Genomic DNA, 26,564 nt, shown 5'->3' with positions numbered 1-26,564 from the left:
AGGCTCGTGAACTGGTGTGGATAACTTCACTCACCACTATTCTAAACTGATTCCAAACCTATAGCCTCACTTTCAGGGATGGTACTGCTTATGTTCTTGTTATTATGTGTTTAAAGAAGGATGTAGGCAAACGATGGGCAACTATAGGCCAGTTAGCTTAGCATCTGTAGTCGGGGAAAATGCTTGAAACTGTCATTAAGGAAAATAGTGAAACATGTAGAAAGGAGTGGTTCCATTAGACAGACGCAGCATGGGTTCAGAAAAGGCAGGCCCTGTTTGACAAACTTACTGGAGTTCTTTGAAGACATAATGAGTGCAGTGGATAGAGGGGAACAGGTGGATGTTGTATACTTGGATTTCCAGAAGGCTTTTGATCAGGTGCTGCACAAGAGACTAATAGATAAGATATGGATGCATGGAGTCGGAGGAAGTGTATTGGCATTGATAGTGGATTGGTTAACCGATAGAAGGCAAAGAGTTGGTATAAATGGGTATTTCTCTGTGGTTTGCGGTCAGTGGTGAGTGGGGTGCCGCAGGAGTCGGTGCTGGGCCCGCAGCTGTTTACCATTTACATCGATGAGTTGGAAGAGGGGACTGAGTGTAGTGTAGCAAAATTTGCTGATGACACTAAACTGAGTGGAAAATTGTACAGAGGATGTGGAGAGTCTGCAGAGGGATATAGATAAGTTAAGTGAGTGTGCCAAGGTCTGGCAGATGGAATACAATATTGGTAAATGCGAGATCATCCACTTTGGAAGGAATAATAGAAGAGCAGATTATTATTTAAATGGTGAAAGATGGGAGCATGCTGTTGTGCAGAGGGACTTGGGAGTACTTGTTCATGAATGGCAATAAATTGGCTTGTAGGTACAACAGGTAGGCTGTTAGAACATTAAGAAGGCTAGAGGGATTGAATTCAAGAGCGGGGAGGTCATGCTGCAACTGTACAGAGTACTGGTGAAGCTGCACCTGGAGTACTGTGTGCAGTTCTGGTCTCCATACTTGAGGAAGAATATACTGGCTTTGGAGGCAATGCAGAGGAGGTTCACCAGGTTGATTCCAGGGATGAAGGGGGTTAACCTATGAGGATTGAGTCGCCTGGGACTTAATCTCTGGAATTCAGAAGAATGAGAGGGAATTTTGTAGAAACATACAGAATTTTGAAAAGGGTAGATAAGATAGAAGTAGAAAAGTTGTTTCCATTGGTAGGTAAGACTCGAACTAGGGGACATTGCCCCAAGATTTAGGGGAGAAGATTTAGGGTGGAGATGAGGAGAAACTTTTTTCCAAAGAGTGGTGAATCTGTGGAATTTTCTGCCTAGGGAAGCAGTTGAGGCTTTTTCACTAAATATACTTAAGATACAGTTAGATAGATTTAGTAGGGGAATTAAGGGATATGGGGAAAAGGCAGGTAGATGGAGCTGAGTTTACAGACAGATCAGGCGTGATCTTATTGAATGGCGGGGCAGGCTGGTTGGGCCAGATGGCATACTCCTGCTCCTATTTCTTATGTTCTTATGTTTACTTTTCTATTATTTGCATGATTTGCCAGTTTTAGGTTATCCATAGTTTTTCATAAGTTCCATTGCAGATCTTTATCGTTGTTCCTCTAACTGCCTTTTGGTGCAGTGGGTGGCACCCTTGCCATTTTTTTTTCGTTTGTTTTTTAATGAGGCTAAGTTGCTAGGTTGCTAGCTAAGATGCTCAACCCAGCACGGTTGGAGATTGTGCAAGGAGCCGGCCAAATTCGAACCTGCGACCACTGGCCTTGAAGTCTGGTGTGGGTGCCACTACCCCACTAGCTGGCAGATCACACTTCTTTATTTTCATGTAAATGTCTGCAAGAAAGTGAATCCCGAGGTAGTATATCGTGACATATACATACTTTGACAATAAATTTAGTTTGACTTTGAGACATTGACTGTTGTGATGGCACTGACAACACCTGGCACAGTACTGGCTCAGCTCAATACATCAGGGGACATCCCTAGCCAGCATTAGAATTAGCTACACAAGGCACTGCCTTCTGAAATCAAATGTCTATCATCAAAGAAGTCCACCATCGTGCCATGCCATCTTCTCACAGATAGGAGATATAAAAACCTGAAGTCCCACACCACCAGATTCAAGAACAGTTTTATAAGACTCTGAGGGACACAGTAGACAGCCAGTTTCTTTTCCTGGGGTTGAAACGTCTAATACTGGAGGGCATTCATTTAAAGTAAGAAGGGGATAAGTACATGGAGATGTGTAGGCAAGCTTTTAACACACAGTGGATGCCTGCAGTGTGCTGCCAGGAGTGGTAGTGAAGGCAAGTACTTTAGAGGCATTTAAGGGACTTTTAGATGGGAACATGGATATACAAAGAGTGGAGGCATATGGACATTGTGTAGGCAGAAGGTTTAGTTAGGTGTTTAATTACTAATTTAATTTGTTTGCCACAACATTATAGGCTGGAAAGCGGTACAGTATTATTTATTTATTTAGAGATACAGTACAGAATAGGCTGTTTGAGCCATGATGCCCAGCAAACCCTGACAACCCAGGTTAACCCGAACCCATTCATGAGACAATTAGCCTACCCGGTACATCTTTAGACTGTGTGAAGGAACCGGAGCTCCGAAAGAAACCCATGTGATCACGGGGAGAATCTACAAACTCCTTACGGAGGATACTAGGAACTTCAATGCCCTGAGCTGGAACAGCATGGCTTTCGGCTTTGGCTGGTGGGACCAGGTTGTGGTAGATCTACGGAGCCTGACCACTTCAGTCTGCCTGCGATTCCAATCGGGTACAGCTCTAGGCTGACTGGCCAGTACAATGCAGAGGAAGCACAGGACCTTGATTCCAGTACACGACATGGAGTTATTCCAGTGATCCATAGCCAGCTTATCACTAACCCCCCCCACCCCAAGCTGCTAAAAACAAAGAAGGCAAAGCAATGCCTAACTGCATGTGCCATTCTAGTATGCCTCAAGTTCAGTGGCGTGGTGCCAACATTGAATTAAATTAGTGACTGTACTTCAGAAAGCACTTAAGTGGATGAAGTCACATTTTCTTTTTCAAGCATATACATTACTCATAAAAATGTGTACAAGAAATATAATTTGTCCATGTTTTCCTTGCCATTCAATTCAATGCATTCTCTTACAATACATCTGAGCCACTCCTGTTTCATACCCAAACAATGCATCAATGCCACAGGACCCAACCTCTCACTGTCCAGCAGCAGCAGGACCCTCATCTGTGGTCCTACCCCACAAAGCCTCAGCTGCGCTGAGCGTTAGTGCATCCCTCAATATTGCTACACCTCATGTTCCATCTGGGTTAGCCTCCGTCCTGATTTCTCTAATTTTTGGTAATTTCTCCCCATTGTCACTGTCTCTTCTCTATCTTCCCATTTCCCATCCTGGTTCTCCTGTTGCCCCTTCTGAACGGCTCATCCTTCTTCCTGTTCTCCCAAGGTCCCTTCTCTCTCTGATCACATTCCTTCTGCAGCCTTTTGCCTCTTTTCCAGATATCACTTCACAGCTTTGCACTTCATCTCCCCCTCCACTCCCCCACAAAGCTACCTTTCTCCTCACCTGTTCTCACCGTACTCCTTCCCCTCTCCCCATCTTCTTACTCCGGCTTCTTTTGCCTTACCTTCCAGTCCCGTTGAAGGGTCTTGGGCTGAAATGTCACTTGTTTATTCATCTGCAAAGATGCTGCCTGACCTGCTGAGTTCCTCCAGCATTTTGTGTGTGGTGCTCTGGAAGTTGCCAGTCAGCAGCATTGCCTTATGGACATATCTCATTAGATTAGAGAGCTAGCATGGTTTGATCTGACCAAAGTGTGTCTGTGATTGGCTTTGTGATTGGCATCCCATTTGCAGGATGTTCCTTCAGAGTCCTACCCTAGGCGGGCAGCTTTGGGTATGGGGTTCATCAAGGACACAATTTTAAGCAAAAATCTATTTAATCAGGAGCTTCACATGAGCAGTTTTAAAACGGGTATTACCTGTTTGTATTGCTTGATAAACGTTGTAATTTTGTTATTCAATTTCTGGGAACCCCTTAAAAACCCAAGACACCAAGGGGAACTCGAGCTAAGTGATGCGACAAAGGTATGCTGGCTGGGAAAGGGGAGCAAAGCCAAGGTTGTGATGATTGGATAATTAAAAGCTGCATCTAAAAACTTGCCGATTATGTGGATATGGGCACGAAGAGGAGGGGAGTGGGGATAAAAGGTACAAAGAAGGTATACAGGGTCAGAGGGTGCATCCCCAAACAGGAGCAGCAGGTGGAGAGAGGGCACAGATAGGACGGGCAAGGGAAGAGAGGGTGGAGGGAAGAGGGACACGATGGAGAGAGGGGAGAGTGCAAATAGGGCACGAAAAGAGGTAGGACGTAGGCAAGTGGGGCATCGGGAGAGAGGGCACAGATTGGAGGTGCACAATGGCGAGGGAGGGTGCAGGGAGGGGGAATAGGGAGGATGGACAGGGAGGGATGAGTGGAGCGAGGAGGGAGGGTGCAGAGAGGAGGGGGGTAGGTGAGGGTGCAGGCAGGAATGGAACGTGTGAGGGTGCAGTGAGGAGTGGGACGGGGAGGGAAGGCAGGGGAGGAGGGGGACCAGGACGGAGTATTTGGGATGAGGGGGATGGGGAGGAAGGGTGCAGGGAGAGAGGTTGCAGGGAGGAGGGCAGTGGGCAGAAGGTGTAAGGAGGAGCTGGTCGGGGCGGGAGGATGTAGGATAAGTGAAACATGGCAGGAGGTTGGAGAAAGGAGGGGGGACAGGGAAGTGGGGTGTAAGAGGTGAGGGACAGTGAGGCAGAGTGGGGGAAGGGGAGGGAGGGTGCAGGGAAGGGGATAGAGAGAAGGGGGACAGGGAGGGAGAGTAGAGAGGAAGGAGATTGCTAGGATGTACAAAAAAGTATTAAGGAAGAGAGGGTGTAAGAGGGCGGGGAGGGAGGATGCAGATAGGAGTGCCTTGGGGAGTGTGTGTGGAGAGGGGCTGGCGGGAAGTGAAGGTTGGATTTATGTTGTAATTAAAATCTTACCCCAGGGCATAGACATGTAAAATTATCAGCAAATCATTGGTGTGGACTTCAGGGATGTAACTGATAGCTAAAGTCTCAATTCTCTCTTCCTCCCGTTCTTCCCTTTAAAATTTACTTTTCAAAGGTGGCTGGGATGTTGACATTTCAGAGATTCAGTGCTTTCTTCCCCTTTCCAGAAACATCGAATACTATGCAGGCTCCACTGTCCCTCCCTTGGGGACCAGGGGATGTGTGTGGATCTTGCAACACTGAGAGAGAGGTGCCTCAATGGAGTTTAAGGTGAATGCACAAACAATAGGCCGGTTTAAAGACCCATTTATAGAACCTGGAGCATTTCCACTGTTCTCTCTCAGTGGGCACCACACAGCTCCTTAGTGACTTTGGACACGGTCACTGAATACTAACAAGAAAGATTAAAATTAATTTTATTTGTCACATGTACATAGGAATGTACTGTGAAAGGCATTGCTGGCATCGGACTTGCGCTGGGGGCAGCCCCAGGTGTCGCAATGCTTCCGGCACCGTGTTATTAACCCTAACCGTTTGTCTTTGGAATGTGGTAGGAAAGCACTAGACTCAGAGGAAACCATGTAGTCATGGACAGACAGCAGTGAGAATTGAACCTCAGCCTTACAGCTGGTACGCTGAATAGTGTGCTAACCACAGCGTTACCATGCAGAAATGTGCAGCAAGCATCTAGGATGGTAAGAGATACATAATGATTTGTTTTATAACAAAAAAATCTTACTGCAATTATATGGGGACAATACCTGGTGTGTCTGGTACAGATTTAGTTTCCTTGCACTTGTCAACAGAGAGTGCAGTCCAAATTCTTCAGTCTGACTCCTATGTGGCGGGTGTGCTACATGAGGGGAAGTTGAATGGACTAGGTTTGTACTCTCTGTTTAGTGGAATAAGAGAAGATCTTATTGAAACATAGATGCAGGGAGGGTGTTTCACTGTTGAAGAAATCCAGAGGTAGGAATCACAGTCTTGGAATAAGTCTGTTGAGGACTAAGATGAGAAGACAGTTTCTTACTGAGGGTGGTGAGTTTTTCTAGTTAACGATAGATAGTATGGGAAAATTACACTCGGGCTGCAGGGGGTGGATTTGGTGGAAGGGCAAGTAAACAGAGAGCCTGGATTGACGGCCACAGACCAACAGCTCCACGGGAACAGTGTTAAACACCACTCTTATTTCTCAAAGGAACGAGGGAAAGGGAAAGGGCAATTTAAGATTGCTGTCAAACAGCTTTCGCTGGCTGGTGGAGGCAACACTGGGTGGGTAGGATCACAGCATGAGGCCAATTGGCCTTTCAAGCCCATGCAGGCTTATGGAGCAACTTTTGCCCCACCCCTGAAAGCCCAGTTACCTTTAATTAGGACCTACAGTACTGACTAGCAGGCGTACAGTGCTGCAGGAATTAAGTGCTGCTGTGAAGCAGAACTGGCGCCAGTCCTAGATTCAGTTCCTTGTTTCTCTGATTGAGTTGTATTGTGATGTGATTAAAGTGGTCAATTTTTAAATTGGATTTTTGTGAAGTAAGGGTTTCTAAGTGGCATATAGCAGAGGCAAGTCAGAAATCCAATCTGTTCTTATCGAATGGTGACATAGACTGTATCATCTCCCTGGTTTCTGCCATTAACTGTGTCTAGTAGAGCTGCCCCCTCATAGCTCCAGCGATCTAGGTCCAATTCTGACCTCTACTGCCCACACCAGAGGAGAGGAGTCTGCATCCTTTCCCTGTGAACATTTGGATTTTCCAACCACCTTCCAAAGAAGTATAGGTTGGCAGGTTAATGGGCTTCTGTCAGTAGCCCCCAGCATGGTGGCGAGTGGTAGAATATGGGGTGGGGGTGGTGGAATTGATGGGAATTTAGGGAAAATCAAATTGGATAGAGCAGGAATCAGTTTGAACTGGGTAGCTAGTGTTTGGTACAGACTTGGTGGGCTGAAGGGCCTCTTTCCCAGTGTATCTCTCTCTGACTCTAAGAGTTCAATGATTTCTCCTTCTCCGATTCTAATACCATTTGGGTGAGACCCTCCATCCTTTCCTGTCTCCCTTCTTGCCCATTGTACGATCCATCCACACAACATATGTCATGCACAGCATAAAACAAAATATACTATAAATAAGTTAATAAAATATATTTCAAATGTATGCAGTAAAGCACAGCACTGGTAAACCGCACAGTAAACAGCTCGCTGTCCTAGTGATGAGATCTCAGTGATGGCAGGGTATTCAGTAGTCTTACAGCCTGAGGGAAGAAGCTGTTACCCAGTCTGGTAGTCCTAGTCCTGATGCTTCTGTACTTCGTTACTGATGGTCATGGGCCAGAGATTGTAGGGTGGGTGGTAGGGATCCTCAGCAATGCTTTGGGTCCTTCATCTTCAACACTGCTGGTATATGTCATACATAGAGGAGAGGGAAACTCTTGGCAGTTTTTACTGTCCTCTGTAGGGTTTTGCAGTCTGATCGCTTGTTGCTTCCATACCACACAATGATGCAGCCAGACTTGACACTCAATGGTTCTCCTGCAGGATGTTCTTAGAATGGGGGCAGGAAGCCTTGCATGCCTCAGTCTCCTCAGAAAATGTAGATGCTCCTGGGCCTTCTTGATTAGTGAGGAGGTGTTGGTCCAGGTTAGATCATCCGTATGTGTATACCACAGAGCTTTATGTTCCTCACTCTCTCCTCGGCAGTCATTGATGTACAATAGAGAGGGGTCTACCTGTGTCTTCCTGAAGTCCGCAGTCATCTCTTTTGTCATGTCCGCGTTGAGACTCAGGTTGTTATTCTCGCACCATTTGATAAACCTCTCTACCTCCTCTCTATGTGCCACCTCATTGTTTTATGTGATCTGTTACCAGCCACTCAAAGGATTTCATGATTGTTGAAGTCAGTGTCACTGGGCCGGTAATCATTTTGGGCCAGTTATCATTTGTCTCTTTGGCACCGAATAATGGTGCCTGCAGGGACAGTGGACTGTTTCAGAGAGATATTAAAGATGTCCATTATGACCTGTTAGCTGGGCCACACTGTCCCTCAGCACCTGCTCAGGTATGTGGTCCGGTCTTCCAGCTTTGCATGGGTTTACCCTGGCTGGGGTCCTCCCCACCTTGGCTGTGGCCAGAGGTGGTGCCTGTTCCTCAGGAAGAGAGTGGGCTTTCCTCAATGTCACATCACACTAATCCCCTCCTACCCTTCAGCCCAAAGTCCAAAGAGAATTTATCAAAGTCACAGAATACTACTCTGAGATACGTTTTCTTGTGGGCATTCACAGTAAATACAAAGAAACAGAATCGAATCAATGAGGAACTACACACAAGCAATGATGGACAAACAACTAATATGCAAGGCATCAAGTTGTACAAATGAAACACAAAATGATAATAGATAAATAAGTAATAAATAATGTGAGTTGTAGAGTCGTTGAAAGCAAATTTATAGGTTGTGGAATCAGTTCAGTGTTGGGGTGAGTGAAGTTACCCTTCAGTTTCTGTCTGTTCCCTCTGAGCTTACTTGTGCCGTGAACCTACTCACTATTCCACTCAACATACCCTCCTTTGCAAAGGTAGAACTTCTGAGGTTCTGTTTCATCAGAAGTGGAACATCTAACACTGTACAGCTCGAGCTATCCAGGTTCAATTTCCACCTTTGACTGTAAGGAGATTGTACTTTCTCCCTGTGACACCACGGATTTTCTCCGGCTGCTGTAATTTTCTCCTACATTCCAAAGGCATATAGGTTAGCAAGTTATTTGGTTATGTGGGTAAATAGGGTGGCATGTGCTCGTTGGGCCTAAAGGGCTTGTTGCTGTGTAGTTTCTCTAAATAATTGAATACATCTTTCTCCATTCCCCATTCTGCCTTCTCTCTACCCCTTATCTTCTCCTTACCTCCCCTGATGCTTCTTTTCCTTCCCTTTCTTTAATGGTCCACTGGCCTGTCCTAGCAGATTCCTTCTTCTTCAGCTCATTGCCTTTCCTGCCTGTCACCTCCCAGCTTCTTACTTCAACCCTCTTCTTCCACCCACCCATCTTTCTCCTTAGCTGGTCTCATCTGTGACCTGCTAGCTTCCCTTCCCTCACCCCCCACCCCCACAACAACCCCCTTCCTTTCCAGCCCTGGTGAAGGGTCTCCACCTAAAATGTCAACTCTGCTTAGAAGCTGCCTGACCTGCTGAATTGCTCCAGCATTCTAGCAATTCGAGCAATCTATGTGTGTTACTCTGGATTTCCAGCAAGCATCTGCAAAATCTCTCTTATTATTAATATGAAATTATTCTTGTTTTCAGATCCTTTCATGATATTTCTTTCTTCTTGTCTCTGTTTACTGCTTTTCATTAGCTGTGCTTCTCTCATTGTGGCCTCTAGCACATTCCCATATTCCATTGCTGCACCATTGCAAGCTGTACCCTCAGCTGTAGAGAGCTTAACAGATTGCATTTGCATTCCCCTGCCACCAATACCCTATAGCTCTCTCAGACGCTTCTGATAAACTTCCTCTGCAATGCTGTTTTTTTCCTGTCTTGCTGTGACTATACTGTAATTTTAAGATGTTCCTGTTAAAGTGCCATGGGACATTTTGCAGCACGGGTGGTGCTATATAAATGTAGGTTGTTGTTATTCAACTGTAGCTCTAACTTGTGTGTTTCCTCTTTTTCTTCAGGATTTCTTCCCTGACAGTTTGCCATGTCATTCCATACATGTGGTCCCAACGAGGCCATGGTGGTCTCAGGTATGATATTTTTACTTCTTTTCCCTGTATTTGCTTGAACTGTTTGAACATATAGGGCATCACAAATGAGCATAGTCTATTTGTCAAATCACAAACAACAGAAAATCTGCAGGTGCTGTAAATCCAAGCAACAGGACCGGAAAGGGCTCGGCCTGAAACATCAGCTCTACTTTTTTCCATAGATGCTGCCTGGCCTACTGAGTTCTTCCAGCATTTTGTGTGTGTTGCTAGTCTATTTGTGCCCAGCTAGTCTATTTGTGCCCAAGAAAGATGCCATTACACTGGAGAAAATGCAGAAAAGGTGTTGCCTGGACTCATTAATGTAATGAAGCAAGTTTGAGCAGCCTGGGATTTTCTTCATCGGCTGAAACAATAGAAAAGTTTTGTTTAAGTCCTTGCATCAGAGGCAGGAGAAGGGAAAATGGGTGTTGGTGAGGATAGGGACATTTGGAACAGTCAGTCTGGCTAGAGTCACTAACTGCAGTGCTTTTTTCCTCAATGAGGGCCTTGAGGCCAACCAGATCAGAGCGGTTGATCGTATAAATGAATAATGAGGGTTGATCTTATAGAAGCATATAAAATCATAATGGGCATAGTTATGGTGAATGACTGCAATGTCTCAGGGTTGGGGACTCAAGAACTAGAGGGCATAGGCTTAAGGTGAGAGTGGGAAGATGTAATAAGAGCCTCTAGGGCAAGTCTTTTACCCAGAGAATAGCCACTATGTAGAATGAGATGTCAGAGGAAGTGGTTGAGACAGGTACAATAACCGTATTTTAAAGGCACTTGGACAGGTGCATGGATAGGAAAGGTTTAGAGGGATATGGACCAAATGAGGACAAATAGGGCTTAGATGGATCAGGCAGGCTGTTCCGATGCTGAATGACTCTATGACAAGTACAGCTCTCACTAGTCAGTGTTCACAAACACTTGCTCTCTTTATTTATCCCCTGTCTGCTCCCTGCCTCTTATCCTGGTTCAGAATCGAGTCTTTCATCACTAATATGTGTCTTGGAATTTATTGCTTCACAGCAGCAACACATACAAAAACTAAGTTACAATAATAAATATAAGAAATATGATTAAGTAGTGCAGGATAGTGATGTTTCCATGGATCATTCAGAAATCTGATGGTGGAGGGGTAAAACCTGTTCCTAAAACATTAAGTATGTGCCTTCAGGCTCCTGTACCTCCTCCCAGATGGTAGCAATGAAAAGTGTGTATGCCCTAGATGGTGATGAATGCTACCTTCTTGAGGCATTACATATTGAGGGTATCCTCAGTGGTGGGAGGCTAGTACATATGATGGGGCTAGCTGAGGTTACAACCCTCTGCAGCTTTTACTAATCCCATGCATTGGATCTGCCATACCTGGCGGAGCTACAACCAGTCAGCATGCTCTCCATGGTACATTTGTAGAAATTTATTAGATTTTGGAATCTCTAGTGATAGAGCTGGGGAATGTGAACGCTGGATTTTAGAGTCTGAAGCACCTTCCAGCTGGTGAAGAAATCTTTAAAACGTAGTCATTGTAAAGTCCCACAGAAAGTGTCAGATGTGAGCAGGAGAACCTTGTAGTGAATTTGATGATGGATCAATATTGACCAAGGCACCACTTGACCACCTGCTCATCTGCAAAAATAGTGCCATGAAATTGTTTACGTCCCCTTGAGGGAACAGCCGGGCAGTGCCTGTAACAGTGCAGCTCTTCCTCAGAGCTCTGTGTGGAGTTTATGCTGAAGGCTCTGGTGTGGGACTGGAACCCTTCAGGATTCCTGTTAAGGGAGCTGGTGCAGAGGCAGACCAGACAGATTGAGGGAGCAGGCATTCTGATTGATTTATGAAAGGAAAGTTCCTTAAATTATCGCAGGTTTGAGAAACAATGGAACGTGGCACACAGACGTATACACAGGCGATTTTGCAGATGTTGGAAATATGGAATAACATGCAAAATGGTGGAGGAACTCAGCAAGTCAGGTAGCATCCATGGAAATGAATGACCAGTCAATGTTTCAAGCTGAACTGGGTCTGATGAAGGGTGTCAGCCTGAAACATTGACTGTTTATTCCTCTCCAAAGATGCTGCCTGACCTGTTGAGTTCCTCCATCATTTCATGTATATCTTACATAGGACATACAACACAGTACAAGCTTTTCGGCATACAATGTTGAGCTGATCTTTTACCTACTCCAAGATCAGTCTAGCCCTTCCCTCCTATATAGCCCTCCATTTCTATTTCATCTATGTGCCTACTTAAGAATCTCTTAATGTTCTCCATGCATCCACTCCTGACAGAGCTTTCCACGCACCCGCCACTCTCTGTGTGAAAGCTTACCTTTGACATCCCCCCCATAATTTCCTCCAATCACTCCAAAGTTAATAGCAGACTCAGTTGTGTTACGACTCTCCTGCATTTCAACCAACAAACAAGCTGCGTCCTGATACACCACCAATTCCATTCCCACCCCACGCAGGTTCAAGGTTCAAGATGTTTATTGTCATTCTTCAGTATAAGTGTCAAGGAGAACAAAATGATGGTTACCTCACATCCGATGCAGCATAAAATAAAATACAATAAGCATAAAGCACAATAAATATAAAGTTAAAAGCAATCCTATAAAACATAACCTACAAGTAACTGTTTGAATGTGACCATTTATACATATGATCGACTTAATTACATAGACTGACTATGTCCATAAAGTGACACTAGGTGTAGGGGTATCTGTATGTTAGGTGACTCTGATAAGAAATGATGAATTGATTAAGTGACTCGTGGGAACTCTTCTAGATGCTGCTCGAGTTCCTCCAGCAGATTGTTTGTTGCTCCAGATCTGCAGTCACTGCACATCATTGAAAGGGAAGAGATTACTGCATGAGCAACTGCCCTGCTTTTCTTCTACCAGAATTGTGGTGGCATTGTTCTTCTGTGCACCCAAGTTTCCTGCCCACTCTCCCCTCCTCTCCGTGCTCTAATTCTCGTCAAGCATTACCCATTACTTCCATGCCTGCTGAATCTCCTTGGCTCTTAGTGCAGATAGTGAAATGATTTCTTAATTCTCGTTCTGGTTCCCATGGGTGCCCTGTAAAGTACTCAGATTCAGATTTATTTATCACATATACATCAAAACATACAGGGAAATGTGTCATTTGCATTATCGGCCAGCGCAGTCTGAGTATGTGCTGGTGGCAGGCCACAAGTGTTGCAGTGCATTCTGGCACTAACACAATATGCCCACAACACAAAAGAGAAACAATACAACAACAGCAAAGTAAACCTCTTTCCACTCACTCTCACAGACAGGCCTCCATCCCCAGGACAAGCCAACTCTTGGTTCTGATGTCCAGTCCGTGGTCCGAGACTCTCAGACTCGTAGACACTGGCCCCCGACCTCCAGTTCCAGGCCCAGTCTCGTAGACCTCTGACCTCCAGACACACCAACCGAGGGGCTTTGACCTTCAGGCCTCGACCTCTGGACTTCCCAAACCCTAGTCTTCAACCTTCTGATTTCACTGACCTTAAGTGTCAACCCAGGACTAGCCTATCTCAGAATTTTGATTTCTGGGCTTTGACCTCCCTACTCATGTAGTTTTCCATCCGCAGGGCTTGCTGACCTGATGAGTCACCTGCCCTCGTCCTCAGGGCCCGGAAGACATCAGTCATTGATCACAGGCATTGCTGGTATTCATTCTCAACACTTTCTGACCAACTTCCGTCCCTGGCCTTCAACTGCAGAGCACTCTGATCTGGACTCCAACCAATGCCTCCTGCCCCAACACTTCATTGTCTGCCTCTGGCATCTAACTCCCCCTCATCCCTGTCCCTAAGTACGTGCCTGACTTGTAACCCCATGCTCTGTTCCCAAACGATCCCTGCGTGTCTTAAAATAAAACTATGTCTGAGCCATGACATTAATGGGCATTGCAGTTTGGTGCCGTCTTGACCGGAGTCATCCCTTTGTTTTAAACTCCCATGGGATGCTTGCGTGGTTGGCAAGCACGGCATTACACCCAGTGGCCACTTTATTAGGTATACCTGTACACCTGCTTGTTAATGCAGTATATTTGCAAAATTCCCCATGTTCCCTGGCAGGATAAGCAATCCAGCAATCCTTGTGTAGAGTCAAAGTCAAGTTTATCATCATATATACATATATATGTATGAACAGGTGCATTGAAAAACTTACAGCAGCATCATTGAAATGTTCCCACAACCTATGAACTCACTTTCAAGAGCTCTTCATCTCATGTTCTCATGTTATTATTTCCTCCTTTTTGTATTTGCACTGTTTGGTCTTTTGCACACTGTTTGAACACCTAGATTAGCGCAGTCTTTCATTGGTTCTATTATGGTTATTATTCTATTTTATGTTTATTGTGTATGCCCACAAGAAAATGATCTGGTGACTTTGATAATAACTTTACTTTGAACTTTGATCAAATAAGCATCATTCTCAGGAAAAATTTAAGCATGAATTGTATGCAGTTTTTTTTACAAGAAAACAATTAGAACCAGAAAAGCCAGTTTCAGTGCAAAGTGGTCATAGTGCTGCTGTACTGAGGTAGTGATTAGGGTTGTGCTGATTAGATAAAGAACCAGTTAAAGAGAAGTAGCTACTCTAGAACCTGGTGGTGTGGTATCTGTGAGATGATGGCTTGGCTCAGATGGTGGGATCTTTGATGTTAGATGCTGCCATCTTGAGGCATCTCTTTCTGTAGAGACTATCACTGATGGGAGGGGTTTGGGCAAAGAGCCCATGATATATTAAGCAGTCTCTACTACTCTCTGCAGCGTCTTATGACCCTCCGCAATTGAATTGTGATGCAACTGGTCAGGATACTTTCAGCAGTACATTAGTAGCATTCAGTGAAAAGGTGAACTGCCTTACCTTACTGGGATCATAATTAATCCTTATCATTGAGTCTCTGTTGTGGACCCAGGGCAGGTCATGCAGCAGTACGTTAATACCCATTTATACCGTGTTAGTACCATTTGGGTAGAAACTGCAGGTTGGAGACAAACCGTAAGACATAGGAGCAGAGTTAGGCCATTCAGCGAATTGAGCCTGCTCCACCATTCCATCATGGCTGATCCCGGATCCCACTCAACCCCATACACATGTCTTCTCGCCATATCCTTTGATGCCCTGACCGTTCAGTAAATAATCAGTTTCTGCCTTCAGTATACCCAGGGACTTAACTCCACCACAGTTTGTGGCAGAGCATTCCACCGATTCACTGCTCTCTGGCTTAAAAAAAATTCCTCCTTACTCTGTTCTAAAAGGTCGTCCCTCAATTCTGGATAGTCTAAACATAGGAGACATCCTCTCCACATCCACCCTATCTAGTCCTTTCAATATTCGGTAGGTTTCAATGAGATTCCCCCCTGTATTCTTCTAAATTCCAGTGAGTGTAGGCCCAAAGCTACCAAACGCTCGTCATATGTTAACTCCGTCAGTTATGAACCATCTTCATGAACCTCCTCTGGACTCAATACATCCTTTCTGAGATATGGGGTCCAAAATTTGACAATATTACAAGTTCAGCCTGACTAGCTTCTTATAAAGTCTCAGCATTATTTCCTTGTTTTTATGATTTATTTCTCTTGAAATAAATGGGAACATTGCATTTGCCTTCTTTACCACAACTCAACTTGTAAATTAACCTTCTGGGAGTCTTGCACGATGGCTCCTAAGTCCCTCTGCACCTCTGATGTTTGAACCTTCTCCCTATTTACATAATAGACTGCACTATTGTTCCTTTTACCAAAATGCATTATTGTACATTTCCCAACATTGTATTCCATCTGCCACTTTTTGCCCATTCGTCCAATTTGTCTCTAAGTCCTGCTGCAATTGTGTTGCTTCCTCGGCACTACCCATCCCTCCAACTATTTTCATATCATCCACAAACCTTGTCACAAAGCCATCAATTCCATTATCTAAATAATGGGAGTGTCTAAGGGATGTATTTTTGGAACAGCTTGTGCTTGAGCCAACCAGGAATGAGGCTATTTTGGACTTGGTGATGTGTAATGGACAGGAATTGATAAGTGATCTTGAAGTAAAGGAGCCATTAGGAAGTAGTGATCATAACATGATAAGTTTTTATCTACAATTTGAGAGGGATAAGGGCAGATCAGAGGTGTCAGTGTTGCAATTAAATAAAGGAGACTACAGAGCCATGAGGGAAGAGCTGGCCAAAATTAAATGGGCGGATGCCCTGGCAGGAAAGACAGTGGATCAGCAGTGGCAGATATTCTTGGGCATAATACAAAAGATGCAAAAGCAGTTCATTCCAATGAGAAGGAAGGATTCAAAGAGGGGGATGGGGCCACAGTGGTTGACAAAGGAAGTCAGTGATTGTATAGCATTAAAGAAAAAGAAGTATGACAGGGCTAAGATGAGTGGGAATACAGATGATTGGGAAAGTTTTAAGGAGCAGCAGATCTTAACTAAAAAAGCAATACGGAGAGAAAAAAAATCAGGTATGAGCTCAGTCTAGCCAGGAATATAAAAGGGGATAGCAAAAGCTTTTTTAGATATGTGAAGAGAAAGAAGATAGTTAAGAACAATGTTGGCCCCTTGAAGAATGAATTGGGAGAAATTGTTATGGGAAACAGGGAAATGGCAACAGAATTTAATGCGTACTTTAGATCTGTCTTCACCAGGGAGGACACAAGCAATCTCCCAGATGTATGGATGGGCCAGGGTCATAAGATATCAGAGGAATTGAAACAGATTGACATTAGGAAAGAAACTGTGATGAGTAGACTGGTAGGACTGAAGGCTAATAAATCCCCGGGTCCAGATGGTCTGCATCCGAGGGTTCTAAAAGAGGTGGCTCAGGAAATTACGGATGCATTGGTAATCATTTTCCAATGTTCCTTAGATTCAAGATCAGTTCCTGAAGGTTGGAGAGTGGCTAATGTTATCCCACTTTTCAAGAAGGGAGGGAAGGAGAAAACAGAGAACTATCGCCCTGTTAGCCTAACGTCAGTCATGGGGAAGATGCTTGAGTCCATTATTAAGGACGAAATAGTGGCATATCTTGATGGCAGTAATAGGATTAGGCCGAGCCAGCATGGATTTACCAAGGGCAAATCATGCTTGTCTAATCTGTTGGAGTTTTTTGAGGGTGTAACAAGGATGTTAGACGAGGGTAAGCCAGTGGATGTTGTGTACCTAGATTTTCAGAAGGCATTCGATAAGGTGCCACATAGGAGATTGGTGAGTAAAATCAGAGCTCATGGCATTGGGGGCAGGGTTTCAACATGGATAGAAAACTGGTTGGCAGATAGAAAGCAAAGGGTAGCAGTGAATGGGTGTTTCTCTCGGACTGGCTGGAGGTGACTAGTGGGGTACCACAGGGCTCTGTATTGGGACCACAGCTCTTTACGATTTATGTCAATGATTTAGATGAGGGCATTGAAAACTATATCAGCAAGTTTGCTGACGATACTAAACTGGGTGGCAGTGTGACATGCGAAGAGGACGTTAGGAGAATACAGGGAGACTTGGATAGGCTGGGTGTGTGGGCAGATACTTGGCAGATGTCATTCAATGTGAATAAATGTGAAGTTATCCACTTTGGAAGCAGGAACAAGAGGGCAGTATTGTCTGAACGGTGTAGAGTAAGGTAAGGGAGAAATGCAAAGAGTCCTAGTTCACCAGTCTATGAAGGTGAATGAGCAAGTGCAACAGGCAGTGAAGAGGGCAAATGGAATGTTGGCCTTTGTTACAAGGGGAATTGAATACAAGAGCAAGGATGTCCTTTTGCATTTGTACAGGGCCCTGGTGAGACCACACCTGGAATATTGTGTACAGTTTTGGTCTCCGGGTTTAAGGAAGGACATTCTGGCAATTGAGGAAGTGCAGCGTAGATTCACTAGGTTGATTCCTGGGATGGCAGGGCTGTCTTACGCAGAGAGATTGGAGAGATTGGGCTTGTACACGCTGGAATTGAGGAGATTGAGAGGGGATCTGATTGAAACGTTTAAGATAATTAAAGGATTTGATAGGATTGAGGCAGGAAATATGTTCCAGATGTTGGGAGAGTCCAGTACCAGAGGGCATGGATTGAGAATAAGAGGTCAGTTATTTAAAACAGAGTTGAGGAAGAGCTTCTTCTCCCAGAGAGTTGTGCAGGTGTGGAATGTACTACCTCGGAAGACGGCGGAGGCCAATTCTCTGGATGCTTTCAAGAAGGAGCTAGATAGATATCTGATGGATCGGGGAATCAAGGGATATGGGGACAAGGCAGGGACTGGGTATTGATAGTGAATGATCAGCCATGATCTCAGAATGGCGGTGCAGAGTCGAGGGGCCGAATGGTCTACTTCTGCACCTATTGTCTATTGTGTATTGTCTAAATCATTGACAAACAATGTGACAATTAGTAGTCCCAATACTGACCTCTGAGGAACACCACCGGTCACTGGCAGCCAATCAGAAATGGCCGCTTTTATTTCTACTCGCTGCTTCCTGCCTGTCAGTCATTCCACTATCTATGCCAGTATCTTTCCTGTAACACATTAGGATTTTATTTCGTTAAGCAGCCTCACATGTAGCACCTTCTGAAAATCAAAGTAAATGTCATCCACTGCCTCTCCTTTGTCCATTCTGCTTATTACTTCCTTGAAGAACTCGTAACAGATTTATGATTAACTTGTAATGATAGTGGAGATTATCGTTAGTCTCCAAGTACCCCAAAACCACATCCTTAATAATAGACTCCAACACTTGCTCAACCACTGAGGTTAGGCTAACTACCTATTATTTCCTTTCTTTTGCCTTCTGCCCTTTTTAAAGTGTGGGGTAACATTTGCAGTCTTCCAGTCCTCTGGGACAATGCAAGAATCAAGTGATTCTTGAAAGATAATGACCAATGCATTCATTATCTCTTTGGCAACTACTCTCAGGACTCTGGGATGTAGTCCATCTGATACAGATGACTTATCCATCTTAAGACCTTTGAGTTTCCCTGGGACGATTTCCTTTGTAATAGCAATGGCACTCACTCCTGCTCCCTGACACTCATGGACCTCTGGCACACTGCTAGTGTCTTCCACAGTGAAGACAGTTGCAAAGTACTCATAAAGTCCATCTGCCATTTCTTTGTCCCTCCCATTACTACCTCACCAGCATTCCATGTCAACCCTCACCTCCCTTTTACTTTTTATATAACTGAAAAAAGTACTTTTGGTATCCCACTTTTATATTATTGGCTAGTCTGCCCTCGTATTCCATCTTTTTTTAGTTGCCTTTTGCTAAATTTTAAAAAAGCTTCCCACTCACTTTTGCTTCCTTATATGCCCTTCCCTTGGCTTTAATGCAGTCTTTAACTTCCCTTGTCATCTGTGGTTGCCTACCCCTTCCATCTGAGAGCTTCTTCCTGTATGGGACACACCTATTGTGAGCCTTGTGAACTATTACCAGAAACTTTAGCCATCTCTGCTCTGCCCCGCCAGTATCCTTCTCCAATCCACTTGGGCAAGCTCCTCTCTCATACATCTGTAATTCCCTTTATTCCATTGTGATACTGATACATGTGAGTTTTGCTTCTCCCTCTCAAGTTGCAGAATTAATTCAGTCATATTAAGATCACAGTCTCCTAAGGTTTCCTTTATATTAAGCTCCTTAATAAGATCTGGGTTAATACACAGCACTGAATCTAAGATGGCCTTTTCCCGAGTAGGGTCAAGTACAAGCTGCTCTAAAAAGCCATCTTGAAGGCGTTCAACAAATTCCGTCTCTTGTGATCCGACACCAATCCTGATTTTCCCAATCACTTTGCATATTGAAGTCACCCATTACAATTGTGATATTATCCTTTTTACATCTGATTTCAGCTCCCTTTACAATCTTAATCCCACATCTTAACTATTATTTGGAGGCCACATATGATTCCCATAAAGGTTTCTTTACACTTGCAGTTTCTTAACTCCACCCACAAAGATTCAACATTCTCTGACTGTGTGTCACCTCTTTCTAAAGATGTAATTCTATCTCCTACCAACAGAGCCACACCACCACCTATGTCTTACTGCCTGTCCATTCGATACAAAGTATATCCTTGTCTGTTAAGCTCCCAATTATGGCCTTCTTTCAGCCGTGACTCAATGATGCCCACATGACATGAACACACACCATTTGATATCTATTTCAGGCTTCTGCCGGTCGCCACCAGTGATGATCGCGGGAGGGCGTGTATTCGTTCTGCCATGCGTCCAACAGATTGAGAGGTAAGTGTGCATGGCTGGGATATGGGAGGGAGAGGGGAAGAGGAACAGGGAATTGGTATCTCTGTGATATGTAAGTACATGAATGGATTATTTATATGTTGTAGTACTGCAAATTCAGGGGTAAAAGCATTATTATAGCCATACAAAGCCCTAAACAGTCAGAGCAGTTTTGGGCTCTGGACCACATTGAGGAGATGGTGGAGGAGATTCAATGTACGTTTAGCAGAATTGGGAAGGGGTTGACTAGATTTGCTTCACACCATCAAAATAATCCCACATTGGCGATGTCTTTGTTACTACCAACGCGAGGTACTGTTCCATTGGGAATAAGGTGAGAAGGCAGCTGGAACGTCTCCACCCAAGCAAGGCTGCAGGCCCGGATGGTGTCAGCCCCAGGTGCTCAAAGCCTGTGCCCCCCAGCTATGTGGAGTACTTCACCATGTCTTCAACCCGAGCCTGAGTCTCCAGAGGGTTCCTGTGCTGTGGAAGACTTCCTGCCTCGTTCCTGTACCGAATACGCCGCACCCCAGTGGCTCCAATGACTATAGACCGATGGCATTGACCTCCCACATCGTGAAGACCCTGGAGCGACTTGTCCTAGAGCAGCTCCGGCCTATGGTTAGGCCACACTTAGACCCTCTTCAGTTCGCCTATCAGCCCCGACTAGGAGTTGAGGATGCCATCATCTACCTGCTGAACCATGTCTACGCCCACCTGGACAAGCCCGCAGGCACTGTGGGGGTCATGATTTTTGACTTCTCCAGTACGTTCAACAGCATCTGCCCTGCTCTGCTGGGTGAGAAGCTGACTGTGATGCAGGTGGATGCTTCCCTGGTGTCATGGATTATTGATTACCTGACTGGCAGACCACAGTATGTGTATTTACAACACTGTGTGTCAGACAGAGTGGTCAGCAGTACTGGGGCTCCACAGGGGACTGTCCTGTCTCCCTTTCTCTTCACCATCTACACCTCGGTCTTCAACTACTGCACAGAGTCTTGCCATCTTCAGAAGTTTTCTGATGACTCTGACATAATTGAATGTATCAGCAAGGGAGATGAGGCTGAATACAAGGCTACGATGGAAAACTTTGTTACATGGTGTGAGCAGAATCATCTGCAGCTTAATGTGAAAAAGACTAAGGAACTGGTGGTGGACCTGAGGAGGGCTAGGGCACCGGTGACCCCTGTTTCTATCCAAGGGGTCAGTGTGGAAATGGTGGAGGATTACAAATACCTGGGGATAAAAATGGACAATAAACTGGACTGGTCAAAGAACACTGTAGGCTGTCTACAAGGAGGGTCGGAGCCGTCTCTATTTCCTGAGGAGACTGAAGTCCTTTAACATCTGCCGGACGATGCTGAGGATGTTCTACGAGGCTGTGGTGGCCAGTGCTATCATGTTTTCTGAAGTGTGTTGGGGCAAAAGGCTGAGGGTAGCAGACACCAACAGAATCAACAAACTCATTCGTAAGGCTAGTGATGTTGTGGGGGTGGAACTGGACCCTCTTACGGTGGTGTCTGAAAAGAGGATGCTGTCCAAGTTGCATGCCATCTTGGACAATGACTCCCATCCACTCCATAATGTACTGGTTAGGCACAGGAGTACATTCAGCCAGAGACTCATTCCATCGAGATGTAACACTGAGCATCATAGGAAGTCATTCCTACCTGTGGCCATCAAATTTTACAACTCCTCCCTCGGAGTGTCAGACACCCTGAGCCAATAGGCTGGTCCTGGACTGATTTCCACTTGGCATGATTAACTTATTATTTAATTATTTATGGTTTTATATATATTGTTCATCTCTTAGAGTATGAGAGGTCTAATAATATGGATTGTGAAATCTACATATATTGGTCGCTCAAAGCTGCTGCACAAGTTGATAGGGTGACTTGATAGAACTGTATAAGATGATGAGACATTGATAGAGTGGATAGCCAGAGACTTTTTCCCAGGGTTGAAATAGCTAATGTGAGAGGGCAGAATTTAAGGTGATTGGTGGAAAATATAGTGGGGGGATGCCAGAGCTCTATTTTTACACGGGGAGTGATGGGTGCTTGGAGCAGTGGTAGAGGTAGATACATTAGAGACATTTAAGGATGCTTAGATAGGCAAGCAATGAAAGAAAAATGCAGGGCAATGCGGGTGGAAAACTTTAAATTAATTTTGCAGTATGTTAAAAAGTTGACACTTTTTAAGGGCCAGTACTGTGCTGTACTGTTTTTGTTCCATGGTAACAGCAGGATAGAAGTTGTCCTTGAGCCTGGTGTTTCGTGCTCTCAGGTTTTTGTATTTTTTGCCCTGAAGGAGAGGGGAGAAGAGGGAAGGATTGGGTGGGAAGGGTCCACTAGTCTGTTGGCTGCATTCCCATTGACAGTGGGAAGTGTAGATGGAGTTGATGAAGAACTGGCATTCTCCACTCAAAAGTACCTCATGTTTGGTGGGATAGAGGCATGCCACAGTGAAGTGTATGGGATTTTAAACTTCAGGCTTAACCCATGTGTACCTGTACTTGAAAGAGTCCCATCTGCTAACAGAATCCCCCCAACACAGCAAACAAAAAATTTGGCATTGTTTATTTAAGGTGGCAGGGTCTAGGTAGCACAGTAATTATCAGTGATATCAGTATGACCTCAGGAGCAAGCTGGGGATTCTGACGAATATTCCTCTATCTGTAGGATTTCGCTGAGCACTCTGACACTGAACGTGAAAAGCGAGAAGGTGTACACCCGTCATGGCGTCCCAATTTCCGTCACAGGAATCGCACAGGTACATTTACGGGCAACCCTCCTTTCAAGTAAGCATCTTCCACCTATCACATCCCAGCTTCTCTGCCCCATTTCCACTCTCACAGACCCCCTTCTACACCTACCTACCATCCCCTTCTCACCTGGCTCCATGCCGTGCCCTCCACCACCATCAGCATTTTATATTGGCCATTGTCCCTCTGTCTTTCCAGTCCAGTTGAAGGGTCTCAACATGAAACATCAGCTGTCCACTTCCCTTCATAAATGCCGTCTGACCCGTTGAACTCCTCCTGCATTTGGTGCGTTGCTGCAGATTTTCAGTATCTGCAGTCTCTCCAGCCCTCCTTTCAAGCCAGGATCAGCAGAAATTGTGTCCTTGTGTTGTTCCTTCTCCAGTCTGACCCCAATCTGACCCTCAAAACTAAGCTCGTTTATTTATGCACATGAGTACATCCTTTTTGACCACTTTTGATGTTGGTTCCTCACTGGTAGATGTCGTTGCCTCTTGAGTATTTCTTTGCTTTAATGGCTGCTTCTGGCAACATCAGCAATTGAATTAAGGCTCTTGCAGGGACCGTTGCCAGTGCATCCATCAGTCCGGCTCCAGTTAAGAGAGAGATCAGCCCTCCCTCGTTACTATATGTCCATTAAACGTTTCCTGTTCTAATTGTACCTGCGTGAGTCAGCATTGGATCAATTGGCACATCCAGCTTCATATTGGGATTAACACAGGAGTACATCACCACGCATTGGTACATTGTTATTGGGTATATTATTATTAGTTAAGTCTGCCCAGCAAAAACAAGCCCAGCCTTACCAACTTCTGCCCAAACTAAGGTCCTCCAATGCAGGCAACATTCTGGTGAGAGCAACCTAATTTTGACTAAAACAGGAAGGCCAAAGAAATGATGTGGACTTCAAGAAGGGTAAGATGAGAGAACACACACAAGACCTCACTGAGTTATCAGAAGAAAGGGTGAGCAGTTTCAAGTCAACATGTCAACTGCTCTGAGGGTCTGTCCTGGGACCAACAATTTGATGCAACTACAAAGAGGATACATCAGTGGCTATATTTCATTAGGAGTTTGTGGAGATTTGGTATGTCACCAAAGACACTTGCAAATTTGTACAGATGTACTGTGGAGAGCATTCTATCTGCACCACCATCTGGTATGGAGGGGCCACTGTACAAACTGCAAGAAGTCCATCACCCAGGTCATGCCTTCTCGTCATTACTACCTTCAAGGAGGAGGTGCAGGAGCTTGAAGATACGCACTCAAGTGTTTTAGGAGTACTTTTTTTTCCCTCTGTCATCAGGTTTCTGAATGGACAATGAACCCATAAACACTTGCTCAGTATTTTTCTCTCATTTTTTTGCACTACTTATTTGATTTTTTTAAATATATACTCCTTATTGTAACTTACGATTTTTATTAAAATATATTGCAATGTACTGCTGCCGCAAAACAACAAATTTCACGATATATGCCAGTAATATTAAACCTGATTCTGGTTCTGCTGGAAACACTCAGCAGGTCGTGCAGAATTTAAGGAGAGAGAGAGAAAAAACAGAGTTAACATTACAAGTCTGGTGGTCAGAATAGAATTTTAATGTAAGCACTTGCATCAGTAGACAATCATGCAAGCAAGCCCAGGCACTTCAATATGTTGCTAAATTATGGTACAAGACCACTCTGTTTAAACAGTTAACTTAATATATTGTTCATCTTTCAGGGCAAGCATTTGCAGAAGAGGTTTGATCATTGGGTTTTGGTGCAGTGAGAGTAATTGGGAGTTGCTACAGTCTGTTACCTTCTGCACTGGGTTTGGAAAGGCAGGAATTTGTTTCACTGCGTTCTGTCCTCTGTATTGAATGGGGAAGAGTTGTGTTCAGTGAATTTTTTGATCAGGAGAAGCACCCAGAATAATGGGAGTGAAAGTGAGGAGGTTTAATGCCCTGGGATTTGTAGATAAATGTTGTTCCCTTTCCTGCCTCCCCCACTTCCATTGATTTTCCTTTATGCTTGGAATCTGTGTGGTGCAATATTTCTTGTGTTTTTCTTTCCTGGTGGAATGTGCCCCTGCTGGACCACTTGTCTGTAGGTGAAGATTCAGGGGCAAAATAAGGAGATGCTTGCCGCTGCCTGCCAGATGTTCCTGGGAAAGTCAGAGACTGAGATCGGGCAGATTGCTTTGGAAACACTGGAGGGTCACCAGAGGGCCATCATGGCTCACATGACTGTGGAGGTAGGTTCAACTCCCACACACATCCTCACCCCCGCCTCCCCTGCCCCCCACATCACCTCACTCTATCCAGTACCAACTGTTCAGTCTTTCAACTGGCACTCAAGCTAATTATTTTTGTTGGTTAGAGCAAAGATAAATGTGGCAAAGTGGATAACCTAAACTTGCTTGGAAGAATTAGTGGGAGACAGCAGGATCTGCTGACAGTGGTCCAGAGGCTCTTCGGATGTTACAAATGAGGCATAAAACATGTTGTGTATGGCTGTTATTTGGGCGTTATAGAAGTAAAATCAAAGAAGTAGTCATCTTATACAAAGCTAGTTCAGACTAAGAAGATATCAAGATGTTTCATGATAACAAATAACCTGTAAAGTTGCCCGATTCAAGATGTTTGGCCCGGTTACAGAAAAACTAAGACACTTCCAGAAAAACGCAGAAACATTAATACTACAATTCCCAGAAAATTAACTGTACACTTATGTATATGTAGTTCATGTGAGAATACAAGCAATCAGAATTAGGCCATTCAGCCCATTGAGTCTGCTCTGCCATTCCATCATGGCTGATCCTGGATCCCACTCAACCCCATTCACCTGCCTTCTCGCCATATCCTTTGATGCCCTGACTGATCAGGAAGTGATCAACTGCCGCCTTAAATATGCTCATGGATTTAGCCTCTACTACAGTCTGTGGCAGAGCATTCCGCAGATTTACTACACTCTTGCTAAAATTATTCCTCCTTACCTCTGTTCTAAAGGGTCACCATTCAATTTTGAGGTTGTGCCCTCTAGTTCTGGATAGCCCCACCACAGGAAATATCCTCTCCACATCCACCTTATCTAGTCCTTTCAACATCAGTAGGTTTCAATGAGATTCCCCCCATATCTTCTAAATTCTAGTGAATACAGGCCCAAGGCATCCAAATGCTCCTCATATGTTAATCTCTTCATTCCCAGAATCATCCTTGTCAACCTCCTCTGGACCCTCTCCAATGACAATACATCCTTTCTGAGATATGTGGCCTAAAACCGTTAGTAATACTCTTTAGTGCAGCCTGACTAGTGTCTTATAAAGGCTCAGCATTCTCTCCTTGCTTTTATATTCTATTCCCCTTGAAATAAATGCCAACATTGCATTTGTTTTCTTTACCACAGACTCAACCTGTAAATTAACCTAAGTCCCTCTGCACCTCTGATATTTGGACATTCTCCCCATTTAGATAGTAGTCCAGATAATTCTTCCTTTTACCATAATACATCATCATAGATTTCCCAACACTTTATTCTATCTGCCAATTTTTTGCCCATTCTTCCAATTTGTCTAAGACCTGCTGCAATTGCATTGCTTTCTTAGGACTACCTCTCCCATCTTCATATTATCTGCAAATTTTGTCACAAAGCTATCAATTCCATTATCTACATCATTGACTAACAATGTGAAAATCAGCAGTCCCAATACTGACCCTTTGAGGAACACCCCTAGCCACTCACCATCGGAAAGATTAAGCTATGAGAAAAGCAACAATTTTACACTCTAATGCACCATCAC

The 26,564-nt window shown here is 44.5% G+C and overlaps 1 protein-coding gene across 1 annotated transcript in view; it reads left to right on the top strand.

The window, feature by feature from the left end:
- Positions 1–26,564, top strand: part of LOC132394568 (flotillin-1-like) — a 60,629-nt gene that overhangs the window by 16,606 nt on the left and 17,459 nt on the right. Inside the window, exons 2-5 of the mRNA XM_059970866.1 lie at positions 9,711–9,779; positions 19,947–20,022; positions 22,704–22,794; positions 24,876–25,019. Coding sequence (XP_059826849.1) covers positions 9,734–9,779; positions 19,947–20,022; positions 22,704–22,794; positions 24,876–25,019 — 357 coding nt within the window. The 5' untranslated portion in view covers positions 9,711–9,733. The remainder of the gene's footprint in view (positions 1–9,710; positions 9,780–19,946; positions 20,023–22,703; positions 22,795–24,875; positions 25,020–26,564) is intronic.

Source organism: Hypanus sabinus, chromosome 5 (genome assembly GCF_030144855.1).
Source record: "Hypanus sabinus isolate sHypSab1 chromosome 5, sHypSab1.hap1, whole genome shotgun sequence".
Classification (NCBI taxonomy): Eukaryota; Metazoa; Chordata; class Chondrichthyes; order Myliobatiformes; family Dasyatidae; genus Hypanus; species Hypanus sabinus.
This window is presented reverse-complemented; position numbering and strand designations above follow the sequence as displayed.